This window comes from Hyla sarda, chromosome 4 (assembly GCF_029499605.1).
Source record: "Hyla sarda isolate aHylSar1 chromosome 4, aHylSar1.hap1, whole genome shotgun sequence".
Classification (NCBI taxonomy): Eukaryota; Metazoa; Chordata; class Amphibia; order Anura; family Hylidae; genus Hyla; species Hyla sarda.
In genome coordinates, this window is record NC_079192.1 from 61,525,329 (window position 1) to 61,547,803 (window position 22,475).

Consider the following 22,475-nt stretch of genomic DNA (forward strand, 5'->3'; position numbering starts at 1 on the left):
ATGTGAGGGGTGGACTCACTTATGGGAGATACTGTATATAATGTGAGGGGTGGAGTCACTTATGGGAGATACTGTATATATAATGTGAGGGGTGGACTCACTTATGGGAGATACTGCATATATAATGTGAGGGGTGGACTCACTTATGGGAGATACTGTATATAATGTGAGGGGTGGAGTCACTTATGGGAGATACTGTATATATAATGTGAGGGGTGGACTCACTTATGGGAGATACTGTATATATAATGTGAGGGGTGGACTCACTTATGGGATATACTGTATATATAATGTGAGGGGTGGACTCACTTATGGGAGATACTGTATATAATGTGAGGGGTGGAGTCACTTATGGGAGATACTGTGTATAATGTGAAGGGTGGAGTCACCTATGGGAGATACTGTATATATAATGTGAGAGGTGGACTCACTTATGGGAGATACTATATATATAATGTGAGGGGTGGACTCACTTATGGGAGATACTGTATATAATGTGAGGAGTGAACTCACTTATGGGAGATACTGTATATAATGTGCGGGGTGGAGTCACTTATGGGAGATACTGTATATAATGTGAGGGGTGGACTCACTTACGGGATATACTGTATATATAATGTGAGGGGTGGACTCACTTATGGGATATACTGTACATATAATGTGAGGGGTGGACTCACTTATTGGAGATACTGTATATATAATGTGAGGGGTGGAGTCACTTATGGGATATACTGTACATATAATGTGAGGGGTGGACTCACTTATTGGAGATACTGTATATATAATGTGAGGGGTGGACTCACTTATGGGATATACTGTATATATAATGTGAGGGGTGGACTCACTTATGGGGTATACTGTATATATAATGTGAGGGGTGGACTCACTTATGGGATATACTGTATATATAATGTGAGGGGTGGAGTCACTTATGGGAGATACTGTATATAATGTGAGGGGTGGACTCACTTATGGGAGATACTGTATATAATGTGAGGGGTGGACTTACTTATGGGATATACTGTATATATAATGTGAGGGGTGGACTCACTTATGGGAGATACTGTATATAATGTGAGGGGTGGAGTCACTTATGGGAGATACTGTATATATAATGTGAGGGGTGGACTCACTTATGGGAGATACTGTATATAATGTGAGGGGTGGACTCACTTATAGGAGATACTGTATATATAATGTGAGGGGTGGACTCACTTATGGGAGATACTGTATATAATGTGAGGGGTGGAGTCACTTATGGGAGATGCTGTATATATAATGTGAGGGGTGGACTCACTTATGGAAGATACTGTATATAATGTGAGGGGTGGAGTCACTTATGGGAGATGCTGTATATATAATGTGAGGGGTGGACTCACTTATGGGAGATACTGTATATAATGTGAGGGGTGGAGTCACTTATGGGAGATACTGTATATATAATGTGAGGGGTGGACTCACTTATGGGAGATACTGTATATATAATGTGAGGGGTGGACTCTCTTATGGGAGATACTGTATATATAATGTGAGGGGTGGACTCACTTATGGGAGATAGATACTGTATATAATGTGAGGGGTGGAGTCACTTATGGAAGATACTGTATATATAGTGTGAGGGGTGGACTCACTTATGGGAGATACTGTATATATAATGTGAGGGGTGGACTCACTTATGGGAGATACTGTATATAATGTGAGGGGTGGACTCACTTATGGGATATACTGTATGTATAATGTGAGGGGTGGACTCACTTATGGAAGATACTGTATATATAATGTGAGGGGTGGAGTCACTTATGGGATATACTGTATATAATGTGAGGGGTGGACTCACTTATGGAAGATACTGTATATATAATGTGAGGGGTGGAATCACTTATGGGAGATACTGTATATATAGTGTGAGGGGTGGACTCACTTATGGGAGATACTGTATATATAATGTGAGAGGTGGACTCACTTATGGGAGATACTGTATATAATGTGAGGGGTGGACTCACTTATGGGAGATACTGTATATATAATGTGAGGGGTGGACTCACTTATGGGAGATACTGTATATAATGTGAGGGGTGGAGTCACTTATGGGAGATACTGTATATATAATGTGAGGGGTGGACTCACTTATGGGAGATACTGCATATATAATGTGAGGGGTGGACTCACTTATGGGAGATACTGTATATAATGTGAGGGGTGGAGTCACTTATGGGAGATACTGTATATATAATGTGAGGGGTGGACTCACTTATGGGAGATACTGTATATATAATGTGAGAGGTGGACTCACTTATGGGAGATACTGTATATAATGTGAGGGGTGGACTCACTTATGGGAGATACTGTATATATAATGTGAGGGGTGGACTCACTTATGGGAGATACTGTATATAATGTGAGGGGTGGAGTCACTTATGGGAGATACTGTATATATAATGTGAGGGGTGGACTCACTTATGGGAGATACTGCATATATAATGTGAGGGGTGGACTCACTTATGGGAGATACTGTATATAATGTGAGGGGTGGAGTCACTTATGGGAGATACTGTATATATAATGTGAGGGGTGGACTCACTTATGGGAGATACTGTATATATAATGTGAGGGGTGGACTCACTTATGGGATATACTGTATATATAATGTGAGGGGTGGACTCACTTATGGGAGATACTGTATATAATGTGAGGGGTGGAGTCACTTATGGGAGATACTGTGTATAATGTGAAGGGTGGAGTCACCTATGGGAGATACTGTATATATAATGTGAGAGGTGGACTCACTTATGGGAGATACTATATATATAATGTGAGGGGTGGACTCACTTATGGGAGATACTGTATATAATGTGAGGAGTGAACTCACTTATGGGAGATACTGTATATAATGTGCGGGGTGGAGTCACTTATGGGAGATACTGTATATAATGTGAGGGGTGGACTCACTTACGGGATATACTGTATATATAATGTGAGGGGTGGACTCACTTATGGGATATACTGTACATATAATGTGAGGGGTGGACTCACTTATTGGAGATACTGTATATATAATGTGAGGGGTGGAGTCACTTATGGGATATACTGTACATATAATGTGAGGGGTGGACTCACTTATTGGAGATACTGTATATATAATGTGAGGGGTGGACTCACTTATGGGATATACTGTATATATAATGTGAGGGGTGGACTCACTTATGGGGTATACTGTATATATAATGTGAGGGGTGGACTCACTTATGGGATATACTGTATATATAATGTGAGGGGTGGAGTCACTTATGGGAGATACTGTATATAATGTGAGGGGTGGACTCACTTATGGGAGATACTGTATATAATGTGAGGGGTGGACTTACTTATGGGATATACTGTATATATAATGTGAGGGGTGGACTCACTTATGGGAGATACTGTATATAATGTGAGGGGTGGAGTCACTTATGGGAGATACTGTATATATAATGTGAGGGGTGGACTCACTTATGGGAGATACTGTATATAATGTGAGGGGTGGACTCACTTATAGGAGATACTGTATATATAATGTGAGGGGTGGACTCACTTATGGGAGATACTGTATATAATGTGAGGGGTGGAGTCACTTATGGGAGATGCTGTATATATAATGTGAGGGGTGGACTCACTTATGGAAGATACTGTATATAATGTGAGGGGTGGAGTCACTTATGGGAGATGCTGTATATATAATGTGAGGGGTGGACTCACTTATGGGAGATACTGTATATAATGTGAGGGGTGGACTCACTTATGGGAGATACTGTATATAATGAGGGGTGGACTCACTTATGGGAGATACTGTATATAATGTGAGGGGTGGAGTCACTTATGGGAGATACTGTATATATAATGTGAGGGGTGGACTCACTTATGGGAGATACTGTATATATAATGTGAGGGGTGGACTCTCTTATGGGATATACTGTATATATAATGTGAGGGGTGGAGTCACTTATGGGAGATACTGTATATATAATGTGAGGGGTGGACTCACTTATGGGAGATACTGTATATAATGTGAGGGGTGGAGTCACTTATGGGATATACTGTATATATAATGTGAGGGGTGGACTCACTTATGGAAGATACTGTATATATAATGTGAGGGGTGGAATCACTTATGGGAGATACTGTATATAATGTGAGGGGTGGACTCACTTATGGGATATACTGTATATATAATGTGAGGGGTGGACTCACTTATGGAAGATACTGTATATATAATGTGAGGGGTGGAGTCACTTATGGGAGATACTGTATATATAATGTGAGGGGTGGAGTCACTCATGGGATATACTGTATATAATGTGAGGGGTGGACTCACTTATGGAAGATACTGTATATATAATGTGAGGGGTGGAATCACTTATGGGAGATACTGTATATATAGTGTGAGGGGTGGACTCACTTATGGGAGATACTGTATATAATGTGAGGGGTGGACTCACTTATGGGAGATACTGTATATATAATGTGAGGGGTGGAATCACTTATGGGAGATACTGTATATAATGTGAGGGGTGGAGTCACTTATGGGAGATACTGTATATAATGTGAGGGGTGGAGTCACTTATGGGATATACTGTATATAATGTGAGGGGTGGAGTCACTTATGGGAGATACTGTGTATAATGTGAGGGGTGGACTCTAGAAAATAGGGAGGCCCTTATTGACAGTGAGTGACATCCTGACAGCTCCGCTCTGGATGGACTGAAGGACAGTCCCTTTAGATAATGGGATGAGGGTCATTTTTAGATTCTTTTATTGCTTCTACTAGTTTGTCACCTCTTATGCCTTCTTACAGGTGGCAGTGCACGAGATTGGACATGTCCTGGGGTTACCTCACAGTACCCGGGCCGATTCAGTGATGTCTCCATCATACAATACAGAGGAAAGCAGCCTGGAATTGGGAATCGGTGACAGAAGGGATATCCAGCGGCTTTATGGTGAGATCATGAAGGAGGCAAGCGATCATATATATGACAGTAGGTACCGAGGTGGAGATCGGGGTAGAAGCAATGACAAGTACAGGCAATGTAACCAAGCATTCATGATCATTGCAGTGGTCAGCAAGCTGTGGCCCTACAGATATTGCAAAACTACAACTCCCAGCATGCCCGGACAGCCGAAGGCTGTCCGGGTATGCTGGGAGTTGTGGTTTTGTAACATGTGAAGAGCCAAAGTTTGAGACCACTATGATAGTGTTACGTTCACGGCAGGTTGTGGATCCCTTGGGCCTGTGTGGATGATGACGTGAGCCGTGTCAGGGAGCGGTATCTAAGATGGCGCTGGTTTTCCCCAGAGCCCGCCGCAAAGCGGGATGGTCTTGCTGCTGCAGGTGGCACCCAGGTCACTACCCCTGGCCCGACTCGTCCACACAGGTAGCTGGGGAGTGGAGTGGCACAGAAGGAGAAAGGCAGGACGTGGCAAGATGGCAGTAGGTCAGGGCAGGTAACACAGGTGCAGGATAGGTAAGGTAGCAAGGAACAGGCACACAGAAGCAGGGACACAGAACTTTCACTATGGCTTAGGCAACCAAAGATCCGGTAGGGAACCAAGGGAGGAGCTGATATTTAAGGACAGGGTGCAGGTGTAGACACTTAATTAAATGAGCACAGGCCATTTAAGAGTGAGAGCTCCGGCGCGCGTGCCCTAGGAGGCAGGGGCACACGCGCCGGGGCTGCGAGGACACGGAGAGGCGGAAGATGAGGGAGGTGATTGACGGGCTGGGATTTGCATGTGGGCGGGTCCCACGATGCGAATTTCAGCCCCGCCGGCAGAGGGGACATAAGCAGAGAGCACTCAGGGTTGGCGTGTCCGGCTGGAGCGCAGGTGTAACAGATAGCATATATATCTGTACATATCACTAATAGTGGCACCCAATGACTTCAATAGTGACCCGGCCAGGCAATGATAGGTACATGGTAATGATGCAGACAAGCAATGACCTGCAGTGACAAGCACAGACGTATGGACGATGATAAAGACAGGCAAAGAAAATTACTCAGCCAAGTACAGGCAATGATAGAGACAAACATTCACATGTACAAGCAGGATACACTCAATGGTAGCAACAGTCACGTTACACTAGAATTTCAAGTTTTTTGGAAAATCCCTTGTATTGTTCCTACAAAAGAAAACAAATCACATACGCACACACATATATACAATATATAATGTTACTGTGTGATTTCCTTCCTTCTCTTGTGGCTCCTCCATTGATCTTGTTGTGGTGTCTGGGTGAGGCAATGATGTTACAGGGTCTGGTGGTATTAACCCTTGGTTTGTCGTGACGCCAGGGTGAGGTTTGCTTAGTATAGAAGGCCCTGCCGCCAACCGGCCCGAAAACGGCAGGGGATAAATGGAATGTCCACAGCAGGATTTATGAGATAACTGGAAGTTTTACTTAACTTCTTGAACAAACAGTCTTTACAAATATACAGTTTCTCCTGAGGTAACCGGGATGCAGGTTCCTCACAGGCTTTGATGAGACTAGTAGTCTTGAGCTTTAAGCTGGCCACTGTGCTATTAATTATAGGATTTGAGTTGAATAGTAGTCACTAGGAATTTGTAGATAGAGCTTGATAACTCACGGTTTTAGTGGCTGCTGGTTCTTTAGGCTTTGGCCTAGGTACGATGAATTGAGATATGCTGATTGTGCTTGCTTTAGATCCAGGAATCAAGAGACTACAGTCCCTTATATATTAAGGGGGCTGGACTAATCCCATTGGTTGTCAAGCCTGGAGGTCCTGAACCCAGAGAACTCTGGGTACATCACATTTTACTATACAACTTTGTACATAATTGTATACATATTGACCAATATACATTATATCTTTAATGCATTATGCGAGGCGAGTAAAGGGTAAACCCTGCAGAAGAGCCCTGTGGAATGGAGGGACTCTAACTGAGGGGACTTAAGACAGGGACAGGACAAGGTCCTGTACTGGGACACCACATTGTCATGTTCAGTGCAAAATCTGGTCAGTCTGGCTGCTTCTATACACCTGACCACAGTTTACATTAATAAGTTACTTTTCCCACTAGCCCCTGTATCTCCTGCTTAAGACTTTAAGGCTGGGTTCACACTATGCAATTTCAGAGCGAAATTCCGCTTTAAAACCTCAGTTTGGAAATGACGGTACTGGAAAATTCTATTGCTGTCAGTGGGATATTGCTGCACAGTGTACACTAGGGATTTTCAGAGTGTGAACCCAGCCTTATGGAATAATGAGGTGTCTTCATAGCATGCTGCCATGTGCTCAACAATGCTACAGGCAGAGGAGCAGACAGGAAATTAATACAGCAGTTATTGCAGACTTGATGTGGAGAGAGAGTCTACTGAGTAGAGAAATGTTCTGCAGTGCCTCTGCAGTGCTCAATCAGGAAAGACAGTGATTATGAGAAATGGGAAGAGAATCTAAAGAGCAAATAAAAATGGGTTGTAATTTATTTTAGAGCTGAGGCAGACATGCAAGCAATGCTATATGCCACTGCAGCATTTTTTAATTTATTTTACCTGATGTTGGAGTACCCCTTTATAATGGGGAATTTTGTGGGTCATTTGGAAAAGTCATGTGGATTTTTTTGTGGTGCAAATTATGCCAGAATACTGGCACATTTGCAATAGTAAATCTTGCTCAATGAGACATGCATTCTGGGAAAACCCCTATAAATAAATAGAGACAAGCAATGACTGGTATAAATGATAACAGACAAGGAAGGACATGTATGGACAATATAAAGACAAGCACTGACATGTAGACATGTAGGTAGCAAAAGAGAGCAACAGCGACATCTACAGACAGCAGAAGGGAAGGAAGCCCTGGAAGGGAGAATCTCAGACTGGAAAGGCGCATGACAGGGGAAAATGCGCTGGGTAGTGAAGGGTTAACAGGGGTTAAGGCACATAGGAAGGAGTAGGGGAGGAATAGGAGGAGTTAGGAAGGTATTTAAGAGCAAGCAAGGAAGGGGGGGAGTCAGTCGGCACGTGGACAAGGAAGAAGATTGGCGAAAGCGCTTTTACCGGAGGGATGGCGTCCATGGAAGAAGTTCTGCAGCGCCTGCGGGAGGGGGCCATGAGAAGAGGTCAGGTGGCTGGAGGAGCAGTTCACTTCCTTTTCGCAGGTGGTCTTGCAGCCGGATGCAGTGCTGGGGGCCAGGTCTAGAGGTTGGCGCGCCCGCCGGAGCGGCTATCCAGGGATTCGTCCCCACGTGCCAGGCACTCGTGGGTAAATCCACCTGCGGGCCCCTCTACCTCCCGCTCGGGGGCGGTCTGTGGGGGCTGCCAGCAGCTGTTCTGGTGCGGTGGAGCGGAGGGGCCGGTGTATGGATGCCCCAGCCTCCCGGTGTCTGGAGGAGCCTTTGATTGCGGCCCGCTCACATGCCCCTGCTCCGGCAGGCGGTGGGGCTCGGCAGAGACCGGCACAGCATTCGGCAACTATACGTGCTCCCCCAGAGACGGTCACCTGCTGGCCTGGAGTTCTCCTAGGCTGCGGTGGTGGAGGACCCTCCCGTCTCCAGTGAAGAGGAGGACGGGCAGGAGGCGGGCCTGCTGGAGGAAGACTGTGTGCTGCGCGGGAGGCTGGAACCTCCCCCAGTGATGTCAGCGAGGATGATGGGCCAGGATGAGGAAGCCCCTGCTGTACAGGCTTTGCAGGGATCGTCTCAGGTGGCAGAACGGTGGGGTGGGCAGGTGCTGGGGAACCTACTGCGCCCTAGGCTGGGGGGTCTTCTGCTTTGACAGCTGCTGTGGGCCTCGGGGACAGCGGGCCCTCGGGTGCTGTTGCTGCAGTGGGTTTTTCGGATGAGCAGGTTCGTGCAGTGCCGACATTGGCCCCTCCTGGCGCGGTGGGTGGGCTTTGGGGGGGGGGGGGGGGTCAGGATCTTGATGGCTCTGGGGCCGGGGGGGACGTGCGGTTGGAGGATGCTGCGCAGGGGGAAGTGTACGTCTGCTTTGAGGGCCCTCTAGGGTCGCACCTGAAGGCTGAGGAGCAGGAAAAAATTTGGAAGGGGGAATACGTGGACATATTCTCTCAGCTGCCCCTGGAAAAGTTTAATCTGGACAGAGTCAAGGTGGATGAGGGGAAGAAGAGGGGGAAGGAGGAGGAGCGGTGACGGTATCGATTGATTCCGCGGTCGTTTGATAATTGGCTGCAGGCTTTTGCCATCTTAGCCTTTGCCGGGCTTTTTTGTTATATGGATTGCACAGGTGAGGCGTACCACGTTTATGGGGGGGCGGCGTGGTTGCGCTATGATGAGCAGTTTAGGCAGTGGATGGCTGTACAGCCTTCCTTGAGGTGGGATCATAAGGATATTGGTTTGTGGATGGGGCTCATGGTCGCTCCTAGTGGTGGGCCTCAGTCCTTTTGGGATGGCGTCGACGGCTCGGGAGCTGCCCGGATGGCTAGCATGCCAAAGGGAGTTTGGTAGCAGGCAAAGGCGAAGGAAATTGAATCTAATGGGGTTGGGCGCTTTGAAAAGTTACATTTCCTTCTCCTTTGCCTGCCACTATACTACCGGACCAGAACATTCCTGGGATCGGGGGAACCAAGCTGCAGGACCCCATTGCAACCTACATACGCTTATAGATGTTGTGCTCTTAGCGCAACACTACAGGGTGAGTGTTTCTAACCAGCAATACCACACCTGTGTCTGACATACTTCACCAGGGTCGCTTTTGTATTTCTTTTTTTCCCTTTTTTCCTACCCCAAAGGGAGTTTGTTGGCAGTTCAACAATAGATGTTGCCACATATTGCCTCTTGAGAATGCCGTGTGACGGCGAAACATGTAGAGGCGGCAATTTTGTGTTTTAATTAGTGTCACAATTGGGAAGTTTGGGCTTCTGCAGAGCCCTGTACACTGGAGCCATGTTGCCCCAATAACTATTATTCTCCCATGTGACATTGCATTTTTAATTATCACTTTCTGGAATTGTTACTTTTTAGATATATACTATTAAAAGTTATGTTTTAGGGGGGAGAAAATTTAGGTGTTTTGCACCCCAGGCTACGGCCCTGGGGTTTGGTTAATTATAGTTCAACAATAGGACTTGCAAATTCGGGGCAGAGTGCCGGCATGAGTGTTCCGGGTGTGGGGGCAATCACGGCCTGTCCCGCTGCTTTAAGAAAGACAAAGGAAAGGGTGGGGATTCTGACTTCAAGAGGGGCAACTCCGGTGATGGTGGGAAGGATGGCCCCCTTTTTAGATCTGTATCCAAATAGGGAGGCGGCATAATTGTTGCGTGGGTTTTTTTGGAAGGGTTTCAGATTCCGAGTTCAGCCACGGGTTTGGTGGGGCCTGTGCGGAACTTGGTTTCGGCTTTCTTCCGCCCTGATTTGGTCGTGGAAAAGCTGTTGAAGGAGGTCGAGGTTTTCTTTGCTGGATTGTTGTTTAGAGGGGCGGTACATTGTGGATCTCTGTTTGCCCATGGGATGTACGGTTTCGTGTTCCTATTTTGAGCAGTTTAGTTTGTTTTTGGAATGGGTGGTGAAGTGGGAGTCACAGATTGACTCAATGCTTCATTACCTGGATGAATTTTCTGTTTATCGGCCTGGCAGGGTCTAGAGTCTGTGCGATCCTGCTGCAGGTTTTGGAGTGGGTGGCCCGCTGGTTCGTGGTCCCTTTGTCCCCGGAAAAAATGGAAGGCTCAGAGTGATATAGTGATAGTGATAAACACGGTAGCTATTGAATGCTGGTTGCCGGAGGATAAGGTCTCCGAGCTGAAAGCAGTGGAGCAGGGGTGTCGGGCTCGCAAGTTGCGTTTGAGGGAGGTGCAGGTGTTGTTGGGTTGGCCTTATTTTGCCTGCCGGATAATGCCCATGTCGAAGTTGTAAAGCTGTCCGCTGATCTGCGGGTTGATCTAAAGGTATGGAAGGAATTCTTGAGCTGCCTCAATGGTCGGTCAGTGGTCATGGGACATCCGGTGTCTAGTGGAGACTTGTGTCTGTTCACAGACTCAGCAGGGAGCTGTGGCTTTGGGGCTTATCTGCAGGGACAGTGGTGTGCGGGGAGGTGGCCTGATGCTTGGCGGATGGCAGGGCTCACTAAGAATCTGGCACTGTTGGCATTGTTCCCCATTATTGTTGTGGTGGAAATTTGGGGGGAGTCGTTTCGCAATTGGAAGGTTTGCTTCCATTGTGATAACTTGGGAGCGGTGCAAGCCATTAATAGACAGTCGGCGAATTCCCTGCCTGTGGTCTGTTTGTTGCGCAGACTGGTGTTGAGGGGTTTGGAGCTCAATTCTCAATTTGTTGCCATGCATGTTCCCGGTGTTGTTGATGATGTTGCTGATGTCCTCTCTTGTTTTCAGTGGGAATGTTTTTGTGAGTTGGTGCCGGAGGCAGCGGAGAATGTGGTCCCTTGTCCTGCTTGGCTGTGGAGTCTGGTGTAGCTGTGGCGATGGGTCTGGTCGGCCGGTCTGTGAGTGGGGCTCCCTGGGCTGCGTATAGTCGGTGGTGGGTTGATTGGGAGGCTTTGGTTGGGCGCTTAGCGCTAGGGGAGGCTGTTTCTGAGTGGGAGGCTGCTATGTTGTTCTATATTGGCAGGGCTTTTTGTGTGGGTATTTCTCCATCTGTGTGGGGTCGCCACTTGTCCACGCTTGCATTATGGTTTAAGGCTAGATGGCTGCCGGACGTTACAAAATTCTTTCTGGTCTGGCAGACGGTGCAGGGTTTTCGAAAAGGGGCGGTTCGGAGGGACACACGCAGGCCGGTGTCCTTTCAGCTGCTGGGCCAAATGTTCCCGGGGATTTGGAGTTTGAAGTTCTTCTGTTTCGCCTGGGGTTTGCCTTGGCTTTTTTCGGGGCGTTCCGTATATCAGAGCTGGTTGCTCCTACTAAGCGGAAGGCAGGGGGTTTGTTGTTGTCGGACGTACGAGTCGTGGATGGGGCTTTGGAGTGTTTGGTTTGCCGCTCCAAGACGGACCAGTTGGGTAAAGGGGTGGTGGTTTGATTGGCGCCTTTGGAGAGGTCTGGACTGTGTCCTGTGGCGTGCTACCAGGATTTTCTGGTGGTACGTCCTTCTGGTTTGGGCCCCCTATTGGTACATTAGGACGTTTTTTTTTTTTTTGTCGTGCTTCCAATTTACGGCGGTGTTCCGCAAGTGCTTGGGGGATGCTGGCCATTGTGCAGTTCGCACTCCTTTTGCATAGGCGCGGCGACGGAGGCGGCTCAGTGGGTGCTGGGTCCTGATTTAATCAAGCGCATTGGTAGGTGGGAGTCGAATCGTTTTAAAGGGGTACTCCGGTGAAAAACTTTTTTTTTTTTTAAATCAACTGGTGCCAGAAAGTTAAACAGATTTGTAAATTATTAAAAAAAACGTGGAGCTCACACTAAGGAACACGAGGTTAACTGATTTCCTTCACTCAAAGGATAGGGAGAAAAGTAAAAAATGTAAAAAGATCAGTCCTCACTGTTCCACTCACGAATGAGTGTGTAATGGATATCTGGTGATAATTAATTTTTATAAAGCCAGTTCAAAATAGTAGTATTTATTACACAATTCAAAAAAATCTCTAGAAGTCTGCCTGCCGCAGGGCCCTTGCGGTATATAGGCACGCTTCAGAGAATATATAAAACAATATGGATTAAGATAATATAATAATGCGGTTCACCTCTATAGTCATAATAATTACAATATATGTAAAATAATCCTATAATAATCCTGCAGCAAAGAAAAAATAATAAAACATAAAAAATATCAGAAATAATGAAATACTTTGTGATAAAAATTGTCCTGTAACAAAGGATAATATAACACAAAAAATTAGGATGATGTAGCACAAAAAATATTTAGTAGGAATGTCCTGTAAAGCAAAGTCCAAATCTTTTAAAAAGAAGAAATCAAATATTAACAAATCCAATGAGAATATATGTTAATCCAAAATATATCCTGTAAAGGTGTAGATCTCTTCAAAACACTGCCGTTATATCTGTCAATCAAACTGTTGCAATACGCTTAAGTGATACAATTTTTGCAATATAATTCAAGCCAAGCAGAACCTGTGTTAGTGAAAGTCCTGATAAAGGAGAAGTTTCGGCACAGATTTGTAAATTACTTCTATTAAAAAATCTTAATCCTACCTGTACTTATTAGTTGCTGAATACTACAGTGGAAATTCTTTTCCGTTTGAAACACAGAGCTGTCTGCTGACATCATGAGCACAGTGCTCTCTGCTGACATCTCTGTCCATTTTAGGAACTGTCCAGGGTAAAAGGAAATCCCCATAGCAAACATATGCTGTATCTAACCCTTAGTTTTTAGCTTCTTAGACATTCCATTAAACTTACTATACAATTAGGCAGCTATCTGACATCTAGTTACTAGCTCCTAAGACATTTTTATTAGCTCTCTACACATTTTATGAGGCTAATTAAACATTAGTACAGCTCTATATACTTTTAGCGTCAAGCTGACTAAACATTTTTATTATCTCACACATTTTATTCGCCAACAATGAGTTACCTGTTAGTACACGAAAGTTATACTGGCTAGCCGGAAACTAGGTAACAGTAAGGTTGGCTGCTAGGGTCTATCGGCTACACGCTACTTACCCCTAGAGCACTTCACATAACCTACCTAGGTTACTTTAAGAATTATGTGTTTAATTCTATATTCGCAAGAGCACCTACTGGCCAGGCAGAGCATCTCACACACGCAAAGAAGGAGAAGAAGTACGAGTGTACCTAACAGTGACATGAATTGGATATCAATAGGCTACAATCCCTAAAATGTTTTCTTAAGTGAGTTATTTACTTTGGTGTATGTACTAGAGAAACTTGAAGTAGTACATTTAAGTCAGTTAGTTAAGGTACTATGTGTGCAAGTACTATTTTAAAGGGGTATTCCAGGCCAAAACTTTTTTTTATATATCAACTGGCTCCGGAAAGTTAAACAGATTTGTAAATTACTTCTATTAAAAAATGTTAATCCTTCCACTAGTTATTAGCTTCTGAAGTTGAGTTGTTTTCTGTCTAACTGCTCTCTGATGACTCACGTCCCGGGAGCTGTGCAGTTCCTATGGGGATATTCTCCCATCATGCACAGCTCCCGGGACGTGACATCATCATTGAGCAGTTAGACAGAAAACTTCAGAAGCTAATAACTATTGGAAGGATTAAGATTTTTTTATAGAAGTTATTTACAAATCTGTTTAACTTTCCGAAGCTAGTTGATATATATAAAAAAATGTTTTGCTTGGAATACCCCTTTAAGGGCAATCTTCCCTATTATTTTTGTTGAGACAGGTGCTAGCGATTGGCGACGGCAATAATACTACCCTCGGAGGAGCCAGGGTGTCACCTGTTAAGTAACTACTAAAACACCTTTAGCATTTTATACATTTGTATGTACAAGAATTATTTACGTTTTTAGTGTTGAGTGTACACGTGCAGTACATTGATATTTACTGTGTACAGCTCTGACTCACTTTTTATGTACATAGATATCAGACTATCTTTCTATGTACAACCCTTACCTATTTTTTATGTACACAGACACAAGGATACCTTCCTGTGTACAAGAACCATATACATATTTACTATACAGACTTACACAATTATGAACACTCCAACATGGTTCAGGCGCATTCACCTGATAAGTGAAACATTTAGCATAAGAGTTCTTACAAAGCTGCTGGTATATACATAAAACAGACATGTAAGGATCAGCAGTCCACCTACACTAGGAGTCCACTCAAAGGGAAATATACAAAGTGGCGTGTAAGGATCAGCAGTCCACCTACACTAAGAGTTCATGGAAGGGAAAGGTAACCACAACTCAGCCGGGAGTTTCTTGACTTAATAGTCAGGCACAAGCTTAGTGGTTATGTTGCTGAACTTTGAACTGGAACAATCTTAGCACAGTCCTGCTAGGCACAATTCTTGAACTTGGTTGCTGCAAAATGAAAGTGGTTAAAACAAGAAACAATCTGACATTACTTTAGAGTCTCTTTAGAGGATGTTCCTCTTCACTCTTCTAGTGCCTCTCTGGGTTCCTCTGTATCTGAGAACATCAGGGGCAGGATTGGAATTGACATAGCTTTGCCACACCACATTGGTGAGGATGGAGTGGTGGATGGCAGCATTAGAAGGGGACACAGGCTTTCTAGCTGGGATCAAAGTGGGGCAATAGGGCTTGAGTACCATCTCCAAATTAGGATGGACACATGACTATTTCGTTGGTACCCTGGAAGCAGGCAAACTCTCTATGTCAGAAGAGGGCCTTGGTACATACGTTGGTACCTGTGCAGGAGGCAAACTCTCATTGCTCCGAGAGGGCCTAGGTACGTGCGTTGGTACCTCTGGAACAGACAAACTCTCATTGCTCCGAGAGGGTCTAGGTACGGTCTTTGGTGCCCGCAATTTGGGCTTACTTTCCTGAACTTGAGCAGAGCTTGACTCTCGACAGTTTGTAAAAGATGAAGAACTTGACTCTTTGCTGTACACAGAAGATGATGAACTTGATTTTTTGCTGTACATAGAAGACGATGAACTTGACTCTTTGCTGTACATAGAAGATGATAAACTTGGCTGTTGAGGCTCCTCCTCCTTGGGTACGCTGGTGGAGGCTTTAGGAGCAGACCTTTTCGGCCTCAAGTTGAAGGGCTCGGACTCCCAATCAGTTGACGGAAAATATTTGAAGGGAAGCTGTGTTGGGGCTGTTGGTCTGGTGATCGCTGCAGCCCATTCTCCACGAAGGCTCTGGACGGGGGTGTACTCCACAATTTCACCCACCTCCAAGGTGTAGAACTTCTTATGGAGATATGGTCTTTGCACTGCTCGCCGGTTTACGAGGATGGTCTGCCCAGTGTGGCAGTCAAGGAGTGTCCCATAACCTCTGACCTTGTTGAACTTGGCCACAGTTGCTCTTCTTTTTTCTAATGGCTCCTCCCCTTCTCGGGGGTGATCCCATTTACAAATGTACAATGCCTCCATTCCTTTGGTGTTTTCTTGCCACCGTACTTTCTCTTCATGGGGCAAATGCACATGCTTGGGGGCATAGAGTTCTTTGTGTCGGGCCTTTAGCTTTTCCATCAATTCGGCCAGCTCGGCTTCTTGACGGGCCCTTTCTTTTTCTGCAGTTGGGATTGGTGGGAGTGACTTCCCAGGTAATGGTTGAAGTACTCTGTGCATGTACTCGATCAGCTCCGGCTCATCTCCGAACACCCATTGCAGCAATTTTGGTGAGCTTGATCGAGATATGACCTCAGGGCTGGAGGAGGAAGAATAGGCCACCTCTGGCAGGGTACTCACTGCAGACTCCTCCGATGGGATCTCGGCCCACGAGCCCCAAGTTCTGTGGTGAGCGGACAATCTCACCGGCGATGCACCTCCCTGCACTCTCCGTTGGAGGTGTGTCTGACCAATCGTCATCATCATCAGGCAGTGGGGGAAGATTGCAGGCCCCCTCTTCGTCCAATGACAACCTCTGCAGACGGTCAGCAAGTTCCCGGAAAAGTCGGGCTGCGACCGTCACAACTTTCCGCTTTTCCGCTGCCATTTTGCCAACTTCACCACGTGGAACGCTGCTCTCCGCCATGTCTGCACTCTCCGGCTCTCTGTGCAGACTGAAGAGATTGCTGTGTGTTGCGTCTTTTGTAGTGGGCTTCCCCAAAATGGCGGCTGGCAGGAAGGACGTTATCAGTGCTGCCCCGACTTCTGGTCCCTCCAGAGATGACTCCTGCATCTCCAAGTTCCCTTTCGGCTGTGACACAGCAACTTGGCAGCCACGCCCAGCGCGCTTTTCCGGCAGCAGTTCGGCTCCGCCTGTGCCGACCGGACCAAAGGATTGCAGCATGAACTCATTGCGCAGTTTACACATCTTAGTTGTAGATGAATTTTAACCTCCCCCCTTACTTTTATCGTGGCCCCCTTGTATGGTGCACCACAAACACCGCTCCCGTACACAGCAACACGGTTTACAGCACATGAATAAAGTTTGTTTTCTGGGGGGAGTACACTTTCACTAGTGGCGACTGTAGTAGGCACAAACCCGAATCCTGTTCCTGCAATGCCAAAAAGGCTTTGTGGTAGGCCTCTGGGGTAGGGGTAGTGTAGTCAGGGTTTTGCTTTAGTATATTATGGGTTAAGGTTAACCCTATAGTTCGTGAAGCCAGGCTAAGGGCTAGGATGCTGAGGTAATTCTCCGGCCTATCGCCGCCCTTCCCAGTAACGATAGGTGCATGTAAATAATAACTGAAGGTCCACCAAGTAGCTGAACTTGATTTACTCAAAGGCTTGCGGTACATCCAATGAACAGTAACAGTCTCATCAATACAGTCTCTATACACTTCAGTCACTGACAGTTGTTGCGGACCTTGACTTTTGCTAAAAGTCTCTGAATTTAGGGTTATTTGCGAAGATCCATCTGGATTTAGGGGATACATACGGTCCGGTGATCTTGCAGAGTGCTTAGGGATTGATACACTCACGGTTTCGTAATGGTCAGCCGTCGCCGCAAGGCTCAGGCCTAACTCACTGATGACAGCAGCGCAGATCCTTCTCTCACAACAGCCCAGGAACAAGAGAGTGAGCAATGGCCGCCGCTCCCTTATATGGGCAGGGCCGTTTCTATTGGTCCGAATATCTGTCACTCACCGTTGCAAGGAATGATGGGTGCAATACATCATAGGGACCTCCAAAGGTCCTTAAGCAAAAACCATAGAGTTTACCTGATCACGTGACCCACAGGTCCTGCTACACTCCGTACAGGTAATTAACCAATTATATACATTTGTACAATTATATTTATATAAATCCTGAATAAACTGCTAGATCTACTAATTCCTAGATGAGAGGTGACAAGGGGCGGACTAGATAAGAAGGACTCCGACGTCATAGGGACTCTGGCTATGGGGACCTATATACAGGTACCGTATAGGATGTGGTACCGGGACACCACAAACCCCTCTACATACTATGGCTATAACACCTTGACAGCCGCATTATAACATATTGTGAATGTCAACCACAGTGTTTCCACACCAGTGTGCCTTAAGCTGTCTGGACATGCTGGGAGTTGTAGTTTTGCAACAGCTGGAGGCACTCTGGTTGGGAAGCACTGGTGTATCATTCATGTCTTTGCAGGTGTTTGTGAAGGTCCCTTTGATGCTGTCTTTGATTGGCTATGGACAAAGCGGAGTTCTAAGGGGACACAGACTTTGAGGTTTAACACCTTCTTTCTCAGAGGACGATGGTCTTGGTTGTATGAAAACAAAAACAGAACGCGTCCCCGAGAGCCGAGACTGATTTCTAGTGAATGGGGGATCCCGCTGCGAACCAAGCTGGACACAGTACTGCACATCTGGGGTTCAACCAAGCAAGTAACCTATTTTTTTGCAGGTGAGAATGGACATTTTACATAGATTGCAGAAGCAATGGGAAAAATCCTGCTGGGAAGTGGTTGGAACTGCTAGTTACATACTACTGAGGGTCTATTCTTTCGCTTGCGGAATTCTGTCTCAAATTAAAGAGTGATGTCCCAGTACGGGATATAGTCCCATACAGTACTTTGCCCCTGTCAGTTTGAGTCCCTCTGTGTCCTAGGGTCTCTCCTGCAGCCTCTCCCCCATTGTGTTATATGTATTTGGTATAAAGGACCTTTGAGTTAGCCACATGACACTGTTGTCACATGTTCAATTAACATGTTTGTTACCCAGAGAGCACCAGCTAACCAGGTGACCTGCAGCTTGACCTATGGGCTCCTTGCTCAGCCCCCCTTTATAAGAGGGGGAGTTATTACAATCTCTCTCTTGTGCTCTTGTGATTTATTCTCTGCTGAGGTCAAGTTCAAACCAGACGTCTCCGAGCTAGTGTCCAGCACATCTGGAGGCCTCAAGCCTACCTACAGCCACATGTCAGTAAGTCAAGTCATCTCTGTCTGCTGTCACTACCCTCAGTCAAGTCTATTATAGTCAGCATGGCTGTCCTAAAGTCTGTCAAAGTCACTGCAAGTCCCAGCAAGCTGCGAGGTCCCCTGTGTTACTGGTCATCTCTCTAGAATCCTGGCCTAGCTGTAAAGACTGTACCATCTGTCTACCTCAGTAAAGCTACCGTTAACCCTGACCTGGTCTTGGACTAGTATTACCCTGCCTAACCTAGGGATAGCGGAGATACCTTCGGGTGGTTACTTAGGAAAACCATGCCCTGGCATCACGAACATATAGGGATTAGCAACATCTGCCCCATACACCTCATCGCACCCCCGTGGCACACCACAAAAGCCCATAGACTTCTATGGGATTCCGCACGCCCATTCACATTTCTGAATTTCCGCTTGCGGAATTCCGCAAGCGGAAATTCAGAAGTGTGAATGGGAGTTCGGAATCCCATAGAAGTCTATGGGCTTTCATTTGAGGCGGAATTCCGCAAGCGGAAATTCTGCCGTGTGAATAGACCCTAAGGCTCAGTTCACACTGATGCTGGGCTCCGCTAAAGGTAACTCTGTTGCTTAACCTGTTCAAAGGGCGGGAGTTGAGCAGAAAACAAAATACTGTATGTCCTACTCCCGTAAAATACCGAAGTCAATGGGATCGGGTGGGACCTGATGGTGTCCTTGTGAAAAGTGTCGATTCAGCTTGTTTGTCACCAAATTGACCCTAAATGGGACAGAGCCCAGCGTTTTATACAATTACAAAAGCCTCTTGTGCAAGAGTAGGCATTACCTTCTGGATAGTAAAAACTATTATTCTTTCAGGAGCTCGTGTCTGGATCCATAATTCTGAGGAATCTAAGGATCCCTATGGCCCGAAATCCACTCAGCTTATCCAGGAGAGGTTTCCTGGTATCACTGGACCTATAGATGCAGCATACTTCAGTTACACCCAGAAAACCATATACTTCTTTACTGGATCGATGGTGAGCCCATACTGTTAAGGGTTGGTCTACACGGCATGAGCAGTGACCATTAGACGTACACGTCAGGGGAAGTTCCCGATGTATATGTCTGATGTACGCCTATGACGAACACCACATAGGGGCAAGTAAAATAAAATAAAAATCACTCGGTATAATTATTTTTACAGGATTTAACCATATGGAATAGCATGGTAGACTGTACTATGCCATCTGGCAAACCCTTACATATATGTCCAGAACGGAGGCCATAACTACATACTTTTGGCTTCTGTTTGGTGGATGGAGCTTTGTAGATCAGCTTAATGTATGACACTTGTGTTAAAGGGGTACTCCAGTGAAAAACAATTTTTTAAATCAACTGGTGCCAGAACGTTTAACAGATTTGTAAATTACTTCTATATAAAAATCTTAATCCTTCCAGTACTTATCAGCTGCTGTATGCTCCAGAGTAAGTTCTTTTCTTTTTACTGTGGTCGACAGAAAAGACATTAAAAAAGAAAAGAACTTCCTCTGGAGCATACAGCAGCTGATAAATACTGGAAGGATTAAGCTTTTTAAATAGAAGTACTTTACAAACCTGTTTAATGTTCTGGCACCAGTTGATTAAAAAAAAAAAAAAAAAAAGGTTTTCACCGGAGTACCCCTTTAATACAGATGGCTGCTGGATCACTTCTGAACATGTGGGCCTAGCCTCAGGTGGTTTCTACCTCAAAACAGTGCCACTCCTGTCTGTGGGTTGTAGATGGTATTGCAGTTTAATCCCATTCCCTGAAATGGTGCTGAGCTGCAATACCAGATATAACTATGGCAATGTATGTGGAAGAAAGCAGCTAAGGTATTGTGATATATAAGGCTACTACCCCCCCCCCCCCTATATCAGAGAGCTTGGGGCTGAGCTGCAATACCACACACAACCTGTGGACCAGTGTGGCACTGCTCTTGAAGAATACAGCTGTTTTTCTAACTCTGGTCTTTATGGTTGAGTTTCTGATATTGGATTATTAGATGTCTGCCATTTACAAAACATTACAGTGGTTCCTCAACATACAATGGTAATCCGTTCCAAATGGACCATCGTTTGTTGAAACCATCGTATGTTGAAGGATCCGTGCAATGTAAAGTATAGGACAGTGGTCTACAGCCTGCGGACCTCCAGATATTGCAAAACTACAACACCCAGCATGCCCGGACAGTCAACGGCAACATCTGGAGGTCCGCAGGTTGAAGACCACTGGTATTGGAGGTTGTACTCACGTGTCCCCGCCACTTCGGACCGTCACTGCTGCCCTGGATGTCACCCTCCATCGCTGACGCCGCGTCCCCGGGGTGTCCCCGACGCTCCGGCAAGGCCTCTGCTTCCCCGGCATCCTCGCTCTCCGTCGTCGCTCCTATTGGATGACGGGACGGCGTGCGCAGCCACGTGATGACGACAATGGAGAGCGCTGACGATGCAGGGGATCCCGAAGAGGATGCGCCGGAGCCCCGAGGACAGGTAAGTGATTGTCAGCGGACCACACGGGGCACCGTAAACGGCTATCCGGTGGCAGCTGAAGCAGTTTGCGCTGCCGGATAACCGTTTATGCGATGGCCCCGACATAGAAAAGCATCGTATGTTGATGCTGCCTCCATTGTATGTTGAAATGATCGTATGTCGGGGCCATCGTAGGTCGGGGGGGGGTCACTGTACTTGTTCTCTTTGATGAATGATGGAAATAGTACTTTTGAGTTTAACAGGATACATGTTGGAGGCATCAATGTTGCTTTTACTCATAGTTCTTTTCTATATCATCCTATATCTGACACCCCTGATCCTACCCTCAGGTCACCGTCTTCGATATCAAGACCCATCGGCCCTTAGGAGGATACCCGCAGAGGATTACAGACATGTTCCCTTCAGTGACCCCTTCGGATCATCCAATCGGTAACCTGGATGCAGTGTATTACTCCTTTACACACCAGGCCTTGTTCTTTTTTAAGGGCGTCTATTTCTGGAAGGTGGTGGGATCCAAGGAGAGATCTCAGAATGCCAGCTTGCCTATCAATGGTGTGCTACCCAGAAGAAGAGTCTCTGAGCAATGGTTTGATATCTGTGATATTACATCAGCTTGAATACTAATAGATATATATATTTTTATACCTGGACATTATATTGGCTTATTTAGTATGTGTCAATCTGTTTCTCTGTCAGCCCCCTAACATTCTGGTAAAATAATGTTCTTTTTTATAATATACATTTTTTACATTTAGAAAACTTTTTTCACTTTATTGAGATATTTTTATTACTTATCACAATTAAAAAAATAAATAAAATGAAACCTTGTTTTGGTGAGCTGTGTACTGCAGGGACACATGAAGGATCACATATACGTGTAATGCTGCGCTCACTTACCTCTTACTATATGTGGCATTCCCACTGCAGCACAGTGACACCGATTGAGCCACCGTTGCTATCCATTGCTCCCCCATCCCCCATACACTTTTGCTACCCTCTTAAAACAACTGCAGTACCAGTTGCCTACACCATTCTCCTCTGCTGTCCTAGGTATTTTTTTTATCAGCGGGGAAATAATGGGGTCCAGAACAGCTGAGACG

The 22,475-nt window shown here is 45.8% G+C and overlaps 1 protein-coding gene across 4 annotated transcripts in view; it reads left to right on the forward strand.

Moving 5' to 3' along the window:
* Positions 1 to 22,081, forward strand: part of LOC130366811 (matrix metalloproteinase-21-like) — a 63,507-nt gene extending 41,426 nt beyond the window's left edge. For 3 of the 4 annotated variants that reach the window (XM_056569179.1, XM_056569180.1, XM_056569181.1), the window contains exons 4-7: positions 4,832 to 4,973; positions 18,114 to 18,368; positions 19,723 to 19,883; positions 21,705 to 22,081. In XM_056569179.1, the coding sequence (XP_056425154.1) occupies positions 4,832 to 4,973; positions 18,114 to 18,368; positions 19,723 to 19,883; positions 21,705 to 21,992 (846 nt within the window). In that variant the 3' untranslated portion in view covers positions 21,993 to 22,081. The remainder of the gene's footprint in view (positions 1 to 4,831; positions 4,974 to 18,113; positions 18,369 to 19,722; positions 19,884 to 21,704) is intronic. The other variant, XM_056569182.1, reaches the window with a different exon arrangement.
* The last annotated feature ends 394 nt before the right edge of the window (positions 22,082 to 22,475 follow it).